Source organism: Notamacropus eugenii, chromosome 4 (genome assembly GCF_028372415.1).
Source record: "Notamacropus eugenii isolate mMacEug1 chromosome 4, mMacEug1.pri_v2, whole genome shotgun sequence".
NCBI classification, from domain to species: Eukaryota; Metazoa; Chordata; class Mammalia; order Diprotodontia; family Macropodidae; genus Notamacropus; species Notamacropus eugenii.
In genome coordinates this window covers 190,276,789-190,287,193 of record NC_092875.1, presented here as the reverse complement: position 1 = coordinate 190,287,193, position 10,405 = coordinate 190,276,789, and the positions used below count along the sequence as shown (strand labels likewise).

Sequence of the window (10,405 nt, the reverse complement as noted above, 5' to 3'; positions counted from 1 at the left end):
AGCCAGTAGTTAGTCGCTGAAGGCATTTGCAAGGGATTAACAGTCAAACCTGGGTCCTAGGAATATTAATTTGGCTGTTATGTGGAAAACTTGATTGGAAAGAACTGGAATCAGTTTTTTTAAGATCTTAAAAAGTTTGCTATGAATATTTTCTTATTTATAGGTTCTTTTTTTGCCCCCCATCTTTGACCTCCTTGTGGTATATGCTTAATTTGGCATTCCCGGGCCTCCCAGAGTTTAGTGATTTTCTTACATCATACCAAATTGTTTTCCAGAATAGTGAGACCGTTTCATAGATGGCTTCTTATCGTTTTTGGTAGTTTGTTTTAGAGTGACAACTCCATAGTTTTAATTTGCATCTCTCATATCCCACCTACCTTTTCAGACTGACTTCATATACTTAACCTTCATGTATTCTAAATTAAAACAAACTTCTAGAATCTGGGCTCTTCCCTGGAACCCTCAACTCTACCCCCCATTTTTCTGTCTTTGTACAATCTCCTATTCTGCATCTTCATTCCTGTGACTTCATTTGATTGTCACTACAACACTTCTGGGTAGACAAGGCAGATATCATTTTACAAATAAAGAAAATAAATCCCAGTGGTGTATTCAGGATTGCAGTGTGCTCAGCAGGGCAGAATGGCTTCTGTTTACTTAGAATGAAAATTTGGGGAGCTGTAATAGCATTTATAAGATGATAGATCTAGATCTGCTGGAACTTCAGAAGCTCTCATTCAGTCCCCTCATTTTTACATATGAGGAAAGTGAGGCCCAAGAAGATTAAATCACGTGTGTAGAGTTACATAAAATAGTAGTAAGCATCTGAGACAAGGTTGGAACCCCAAGTCATTGGACTCCAGAGCCAGTTCCCTTTCAGCCTTAAAGATCATCTAGTCCTACATCCCCATTTTTCATTTTTTGCAATAAGGATTTAAGGCCCAGGAAGTATAAATAACAACCATAGTTGCATAGTTAGTTGGTGGTAACTAAAATGAAAGTGAGATGCTCTTGCTCCTGGTCCAGCACTTTCTACTACGCCTTGGTTTTTCTATAGAATTAATCTTAATAGATTTTCCTCTTTTTTTTTTTTTTTTTTTACAAAAGTGGAGCTTAAGATAAGACTTAAATTAAAAGCTTCAAGTTAATAAAAATTATCTCTAGATAATTAAACTTGGTTACATAGTTAATTAAAACATTTTTGGTACCTCTAGGTTCTTCTTCCTTTGCATTTGGTGCTGGGTCTTCAACACCTTCTGCCAGTCCTGCATTTGGTACCAGCCAGACCCCAGCATTTGGACAAAATCAAGGTGCCAATCAGCCTACTGCTCCAGGCTTTGGCTCTTTATCATCATCATTATTTTCAACTGGTTCCCAGCCCCCAGCCCCTGCTTTTGGGTCAGTGTCAAGTAGCAGCCAACCTCCTGTCTTTGGACAACCACCTACTCAGCAGTCTGGATTTGGTTCTGGAACAACTCCTAATTCTAGTAAGTGTGTGTTACTTCAAGAAACCTGTGTGAGACGTCATAGTCATGTCCTTGCCTTTAGAAAAGGACTTGTCTTGATCCTTGCCTTTGTAGGGAGAAGTTTTATAAAATATGTTATACTTGGAAGAATGTATTCAGGACCTGCATTTGAATTGCAGTCTCCAATATTCATCTTAATATTAACTTTCTTTGTGTTAAAAATGTATAAAAATTTGTATATTAAAGTTAGATTCCCTTATGTCCTTCCGGTTTGACTTGTAAATTGCTAGTGCTTATTCATTAGAACTAGATGTTTTTGTTTTCCTATTCTGAATACTCTTCCCTCGTCCCTCTTGGCCCCCCACCCCTAAAATAGGTATGTGTGAGGAAAGATCTTTATCACCCCAGTTCTTGATGTTTTATACTAGACTGTGTTCATCATCTCTGTCCTATGACTGTGGTTTTAGACTGCCCTTTTTCCTTAACCCAGATTTGTGCATCATTCATATAGAAGGTGGAATGCCAGTTATTTTATATCCTGTCAGACTAACAGTGGGGAACTATTAAATGTAGTTATGTCTTAGCATGTGGATCTGGAATAGTACTGTCCTGAGGGATGAAGATAGAGTCTTCTGTAAAGAAGGTCTGAGGATCAAGAAGGAGTCCAGGGACTGAAGAACCCGATGAAATCCTTTCTGGGTCTCTTGAATTTTAAATAGTAGTATACCTTTTGATTGACCTAAAAATGTAAGCCTAGCCAAATCTGTCTCTCTTTGCTGGGATTGCTCCATTTTCCATGAATTTCATAAACATTCAGCAGTCGCCTCCCTAGTATACACACTTGTTCCAAGCTGACTTAGTATCTTGAGGACTTTAGAAGCAGTGCTCTCAGAGTTATTTGTGTTTTTATGGTAGACAGAAAAGTCCCTTGCACACCTTGCTATAGTTCTTAATAAACTTTAAATAAAGAGATGACATCCATTCCTTCCCTTTTAGTGTTCCTGAGCAAAGGGTGAGAGGTCTTTAAAACTGTTCTACCTTCTGATGTCATTCTTTTGTATGGTAACATAGCCATTTATTTGATGTCTCATATTCACAATTGGTATTATTATATTTTGTTACTTTATAACATTGTAACACAATGTTACAGTGTTATATCTTATGATATATCTCTTCCCACTCCCTCCCTTCTCATCTCCACTCCCCTATTAATGCTTAAGATTATCTCTTCTATCCCCCTGCCTTTTTTCTCTCTATTCACACTGCCATACCTTTACACAATCATATGACTTGACATTTGCATAGCTGCCTTAACAGTTTCTTTACATTTTTGCAGTCTTCCTTGTACATAAGTCTCCTTATATTACCTTTACTCAGAAGTGTTCTTCAGCACTTAAAAGGTCAAAGTTTAGGCTTCTTCTGCTTCATTCAGTGTATTCCATTCTCCAGCCAAACTGGACTATCTTTATTGACTCTATCCATTTTCTCAGACTGATCCTGATGCCTTCAGTGCCCTTCCCCCATTACATGATATTTTTTGTATTTTTTTTTTTACCATATAACTTATTTATTTTTTAGTTCTTAACATTCACTTCTACAAAATTTGAATTTAAAATTTTCTCCCCATGTCTTCCCACCCCCCACCCCAGGACAGCAGATGCCCCATCCACCCTTTCCTCCAGCCTGTCCTCCCTTCTAGTATCCACCCTTCTTTCATCTCCCTTCTCCTCTCTTTTCCTGTAGGGCAAAATAGATTTTTATACTCCATTACCTGTATGGTTTAATTTCCAGTTGCATGCTAAAACAAGTTTTAATATTCATTCTTATGGCTTTGAGTTCCATATTCTCTCCCTCCCTCCCCACCCACCCTCATTGAAAAAACAAGCAATTCAATATAGGTCATACATGTGTAACAATGCAGAGCACTTCCATAATATTTGTTGTAAAAGATTTATCACATTTCCCTCTGACCTATCCTGCCCTTCATTCCATTCTCTCCCTTGACCTGGTCCTCCTACAATGGTATTTGCTTCTGATTATCCCTTTCCACAATTTGCTGTCCCTTGTATTATCTTCTCTCTCCTGTCCCCTTCCCCCCTGCCTTCATGCAGGGTAAAATAGATTTCCATATTCAATGGAGTGTGTATTATTCCCTTCTTAAGCCAAATCTCATGAGAATAAGGTTCAGTTATTTCCTTTCATCTCCCCCCTCTTCCCCTCCGTTGTAGAAGCTTTCTTCCCTCTTGTATGTGAGATGATTTGCTTCATTGCTTTCTCTTACTCCTAGTACATTACATTCAACAGTAAATTTTATGTTTTTTAGCTATGCTCCCCCCTGTGCCCTCTATGTGTGTATGTATATATGTGTGTGTGTGTATACATACATGTATACACACACATATATATACACATGCACCCATGTACACATACATTTCTACACATATATAATATACACATGCATACATACCCATATACACCTACATATATATATTCCCTTTAACTACCCTAATACTGAAAAAGGTCTTATGAGTTACAAATAACATCTTTTCCTGTAGGAATGTAAACAGTTCAGCTTTAATGAGTTCCTTAAGGCTTCTCTTTTTACTTTTTCATGCTTCTCTTGATTCTTATATTTTGAAAGTCAAATTTTCTATTCAGTTCTGGTTTTTTCAACAAGAATTCTTGGAAGTCCTCTATTTCATTGAAATTCCATTTTTCCCCTGAAGTATTATACTCAGTTTTGCTGGGTAGGTGTTTCTTGGTTTTAATCCTATCTCCTTTGACTTCTGGAATATCATATTCCAAGCCCTTGGATCCCTTAGTGTAGAAGCTGCTAAATTCTGTGTTATCCTCATTGTATTTCTACAATACTTGAATTGTTTCTTTCTGGCTGGTTGTAGTATTTTCTCCTTGATCTGGAAACTCTGGAATTTGCCTACAATATTCCTAGGAGTTTTCCTTTGAAGATCTCTTTCAGGAGGTGTTTGGTAAATTCTTTCCATTTCTATTTTACCCGTTGGTTCTAGAATGTCAGGGCAGTTTTCCTTGATCATTTCTGGGAAGATGATGTCTAGGCTCTTTTTTGATCATGGTTTCAGGTAGAGCAATAATTTTGAAATGATCTCTCTTGGATCTGTTTTCTAGGTCAGTTGTTTTTGCAGTGAGATGTTTCACATTGTCTTCTATTTTTTCATTCTTGTGGTTTTGTTTTATAATTTCTTGGTTTCTCATAAAGTCATTAGCTTCCATCTGCTCCATTCTGCTTTTTAAAGAACTATTTTCTTCAGTGAACTTTTCACCCTCCTTTTCCATTTGACTAATTCTGCTTTTTAAAGCATTCTTCTCATTGGCTTTTTGAATCTCTTTTGCCATTTGAGTTAGTCTATTTTTAAAGGTGTTATTTTCTTTAGCAATTTTTTTGGGTTTCCTTTAGCAAGCTGTTAACTCAGTTTTCATGATTTTCTTGTATCACTCTCATTTCTCTTCCCAATTTTTCCTCCACCTCTCTTACTTGATTTTCAAAATCCTTTTTGAGCTCGTCCATGGCCTGAGACCATTTTGTTTGGAGGTTTTGGATGTAGAAGCCTTGACTTTTATGTCTTCCTCTGATGTTATGCTTTGTTCTTCCTCATCTGAAAGGATGGAAGAAAATATCTTTTCACCAAGAAAGTAACCTTTTATAGTCTTATTTTTTTCACCCTCTTTTGGGCATTATTCCAGCCAGTTATGTGATTTATGAGTCCTTTGTCAAGTGGAGGGTATACTCTAAGGAGCCATTAAGTTCTCAGTTCCTCCAAGGTGGCACAATCAAGGAAGAGGAATTTACTCCTTTCCTGTGCTGCACTCTGATCTGGGACCAACCACAAGCACTCTTTTCTGCCCAGGATCTGCAAGTAGAATTCCCTCTCCATGGCCACCATTAGCTTCACAGCACCAGTGCTCCTCTTCACCCCAGGATGGCCACTCAGAGCTGAGAACCAGATCAGTTGCTTGATTCCTCCAGTGTCTTTAGGCTCCAAAAGTAGGTCCTGCTTCTGCAGTGTCTGCCTCTGCCCTGGGGGTGGGGCCGACCACACTCACCTCTTACCCAGGTGAAAGAGCTTTCTTACTGATCTTTGAAGCTGTCTTTGGTGTTTGTGGGTTGAGAAATCTGGGATCAGCAGCTGCTGCCCATGATTCAGTTCCCTGAAGCCTGCTCCAGTCCTGTACATGCCATACTGCTCAGCTAAGGCTAGGCTGCACTCCACTCTGAGACCGGTTCTATAGACTTTTCCTGTTGGCCTTCCAGGTTGTCTTGGGCTGGAAATCTCTTTCACTCTGTTGTTTTGTGGCTTCTGCTGCTCTAGAATTTGTTTAGAGTCATTTGTTACAGGTATTTTATGGGCTGTGGGGAGAGAGCTACAGCAGGTCCGTCTGTCTACTCTGCCATCTTGTCTCTGCCCCCTTGTATTTCTTTTATATATTTGTATGTTTTGTGTCTGTTATGACCTTTTACTAGTTTACACGCTCCATGAAAAAACTTTTCTTTTGTCTAGTTCTGCAGCTTATACAAAGTTGTTTTTTTATGCATCTTATTAAATTGAAGAATGCAGTTACAAACTTGAGTTTTTAGTGAGGCTGCCAATATTCTCAGTAATTGAAGAAAATATATTATATAAATTATATACTCCCCAAACCGAGTAGTCAGAAAGGAACATGAATCCTACTCTTTTTTTCCCTCTGAAAATACCTATATATAGCCTTTATCTGAAGAAAAGAATGAATAAACATATGAAAAATTAGCTTTCCCTTATAAACAAAATTTGAAATACTTTCTCTTTGGAACCTTTTAGGTCCTGTGTTCCACTTTGGAAGCAGCACTGCAAATTTCAACTTCACAAACAACAATCCATCAGGAGTATTCACCTTTGGTGCAAATGCTGGTACACCTGCCACTTCAGCCCAGCCTTCAGGCTCAGCAGGATTTCCATTTAACCCATCTCCAGCAGCATTTACAGTGGGGTAAGAAGGCCCTTTCTATTTTGATGGAGGTAATTTATTGGTTTTTTTTCATTTTGATATTGTTGGTGTTCAGGTAAAGTCATCATTCACATAAAAGTTATTTATAATTATTAATTCTAGAGAAATAGAATATGTGAGGAAAAGCAAAGTTTTTTTTTTTTATCACATACAGGTCATGTACCCCAATGGATTTGCATTAAAAATTAATTTCTCTTTTTGTTATTACAAGCCACACTTAGGAAGCATATTGAACCTGAATGAATATTATGTCATATACTGTGGTTAAATTGCTCAGTCTTGCCTGACTCTACATGACCCCATGAACTTTTTGTCCATGGGTTTTCTTGGCAAAGGTACTGCAACAGTCTGTCATTGTCTTCTCCAGTGTGCCACTATTTTACAAATGAAGAATTGGAGCAAATAGGGTAGGGGTTAAGTGATTTACCCAGGGTCACACACCTAGTAAAGTAGTCTTAGATAGAATTTGAAATCTGATCACCCTAACTCCAATTCAGGTACTCCATTTCCTGCACTGCCTAATTGCCCCCCTCATATTATCAACTAACTCTTTATTTTTCTTTTTTGGCAGGACAAATGGAAAAAATATGTTTTCTGCTTCTGGCACTTCAGTTTCTGGTCGGAAGATAAAAACTGCTATTAGGCGCAGGAAATAAATGTGAGAACAATGATAGAAACATCAATTTTAACAGCTTGTACTCTGCATTCACTTACTGTGCTGGGGTTATTTGAAATCAGTTCTGCTTAAGGACATCTTTAATTTTCAAAAAGTTTTTCCTTCTCCCCCTACATCCTTCTTACCCTTCACCAACCACTCTCTGCCACCTTCTTTTCTCCCTTTTTAAAAAAATAATAGCTAGAGCCGGGTGACAGGGAGGTTCTTAAGGGAAATTATTTTAGGATCCAGCATCTTCTTATCCACTGACTTGGCATGGTCTGGCTATATACATGAATATAGCCTACACAGCAAATGGCTTTGTATAATACCTCTACATCTGCACCAATATGTGTGCTAATGTGCGTTTGTGGAACGCGTTTAAATTGTAATTATATCAGTGAGGGATTCTGTATAGATTAGAGAATGTTGAAATGAATGATTTCTATGCTGAGTTTGTGCTGGTGTATGTGTGAAGTGAGTGAGTTGGGTGTATTGTGCACTAAAATTTTCTGATAGAGGAAGACTGATTAAAGAATGGTCCATGCTAAGGACTTGTTAGATCTAGTTCTCCATTTAATAATTATATGCTATTTCTATATTTTCATTCTTATGGCTCCATCACCTTGTCTTGCCTTTTCATTATTTTATTATGAAACTTGTGTAAATACAATTTTGTTTCTGTACGTACTTTTTGGCATAACATAAATCTGTGAACTTGAAATTTTAATTTTGTGTGTTAACGACATTTTTTTGTTTAGTATTGTCTCAAGATTTTATTATGTAAATCCCATTATTCAAAGTTGCCTAAATCCATTTAGAAAATCTTTAAAGAAAATTGGGAATTCTTAAAGTGAGTTTATTGGCTTTTCTGATCCATTTTTGTTTGGACCAAAAACCAGTATTGTACAAAGTATTAAGTATATATTTTTATATTTACTGAAATGGACTGTGGTGACTTTGGATAATACGGAAAAGTTTAATATTAAAGCCATGTTTATTACAGTATAATTAACATGTTAAACCATGGGATAAATGCCATCAATAAAAATTATGAAATACTTTTTGTTGTAGTTTTAAATCAAAATGAAGGTACACCATATTACTGGAAAAACTTGCTGTATAAAAATTAACAGTTATCTGAATGAGAGGATGGTATACCTCTTCATGTGCTAGGTAAGAAATTCTGAGAGCAGGGAAAATTTAAATGCTTTAGTGAGTACCCTGGAGAGCGGGGAGGTGACTACATTTTGTGAGATCTAGTTGGTTCCCTTACAGCTCATCAGATCCCTGGGGAGCCATGCCTAATTTTCATATAAATTTACAGGTTTTTTTTTTTTTAATTGAAAAATAAACATACACAACCATTTCTGCTTGTACTTGTATTTTCCTTATAAGGTGACTAGATAATGTCTGAGTTTATGAAACACTGTTGAAAATAAAGTAATGCATAACTGATTGAGTCACTTTTACACTGCCTTCCCTGTTATGAAAAATGGTACTACTTCAATATGGTGAACAGAAGGCAGTCTTTCAAAGACTTAGCATTTTGGAGGTGAATTTTGAAAGATGAATGTAAATCAAACTGTTCTGTACTTAAATTTTAATTTGACCTTTTATTCATTGTGGTTATTCTGAATTAGAGAACAGTTGAAATGTTTATCTTGTAATTTTATATATTCTAGATAATTAAACTGTAATTAGTTTTTATACATTAGCAGAACTCTTGTAGAAAGAAATAGTCAATATATTTGTGGAATAGAAGAATTCAGGTTTTTATGTGTACAATTTAAAAGCAAGTACTATAGATAGCAACTAGCTTGATGAATTCCAACAGGAGTATTTATGGAAAGAAAGAAATTGAAAGCATACTTGCTGTTATTTTAATTAATAGAACTATTTATAAGTTGTAATTAATGTTGAGAACATTTTGTTTCAACCAAATTAAAACACCTTGTAGTTGTCAATAGCTTGTATCATATTATTATTGCAGAAATATAACCTGCACAGGAGTTTGAGATAAAAGAGCTGGGTTCAAATCCTACCTCTGGGCTTTAGTTTCTACATCTATGAAATATAAAAGGGTTGGCCCTACTAGATTATATCTTAGGTCTTTTCCAGCTCAAAAATTCTATGATTGTTGCAATTGCATACCATGTTGCGAAGGTATTCTAATAATCTAATTATTTTAAATATTATCCAAATGCTATAAAAGTGGGAAATAGAGGATTGCTTAAATATGTCTTTTGTAGATCATAATGCCATGAAAGAATAATAATAAAGGATCTATATATAGACAAAATATACAGATCTAATTGGGTTATTGTGAATAATGAATCAAAGAACAAATCACAAGTAATAAATGATCATGTTAAAGGTAATGATAGATCTTCGTATCCCTGAAAACTTAGATTATTAAGAAAAGAATCGATAAATTAAACATGCAGTTTCAAAAAAAAACTTATTAGCAATCTTAAAACCCAGTCTTGTGAAAGAGATATTGAAAATCAAAAGACAAATAGACAGAATTGAAATAAGACAATGTAATAAAAATAAGAAAAGACTAACAAGCCATATAAACAGCTAACTGGATCAAAAAAGCAAAATTGTGCAATCTAAGATAAATCAAATGAACCATAGGTGAACTGCAAATGGAGAAAAAACCATGCCCTCCTTGGATGTGAATTTTATCAAATAATAAAGAGGAATATATGTTCTACAATTTAAAAAATTAAAATGTTAAATTCTACATATTCTAAAAAATTTTGAAAGTCTTAAATTTTAAAAAATGTATATAGATTTGAAATTTCATATGCAATCAACTTTTTTATTATACCATGTTATAGAAATGCTTATTTTATTCCATAAATTAAAAATAAAATCATTTAAAAAAATTAAATGTATAAATATGGACAAGGAGATAGCATTATTCCCATCGCATTTAAGTAAATGACGATTTGCTTAAACTCCAGAGAGCATAACTTCAGCAAAGCAATAGAATGCAAAGTATTTCCACAAAGACTTATATTTTCTATTTGGTATTACCAGGAAAAAAATACCATTCAAAATGCCAGCAGTATCTAAAGTAACAGTCAATGACCTAAGGAATGCAGAAACAACTACCAAACACCAATAAATGAAGAATGGTTGGGTCATGCCAACTTTATGTGATAAATGGTATCCCAATCAAAACTAGGTTTGAATCCTAATTCTTCTACTTGATAATTATGTGTGACTAGGCAAAGTAAGTCTTTGAGAGGACCTC

The 10,405-nt window shown here is 35.5% G+C and overlaps 1 protein-coding gene across 1 annotated transcript in view; it reads left to right on the top strand.

The window, feature by feature from the left end:
* Positions 1 to 8,202, top strand: part of NUP153 (nucleoporin 153) — a 93,580-nt gene extending 85,378 nt beyond the window's left edge. Inside the window, exons 20-22 of the mRNA XM_072603924.1 lie at positions 1,215 to 1,487; positions 6,299 to 6,467; positions 7,057 to 8,202. Of these exons, the coding sequence (XP_072460025.1) occupies positions 1,215 to 1,487; positions 6,299 to 6,467; positions 7,057 to 7,141 (527 nt within the window). The 3' untranslated portion in view covers positions 7,142 to 8,202. The remainder of the gene's footprint in view (positions 1 to 1,214; positions 1,488 to 6,298; positions 6,468 to 7,056) is intronic.
* Positions 8,203 to 10,405: the final 2,203 nt, after the last annotated feature.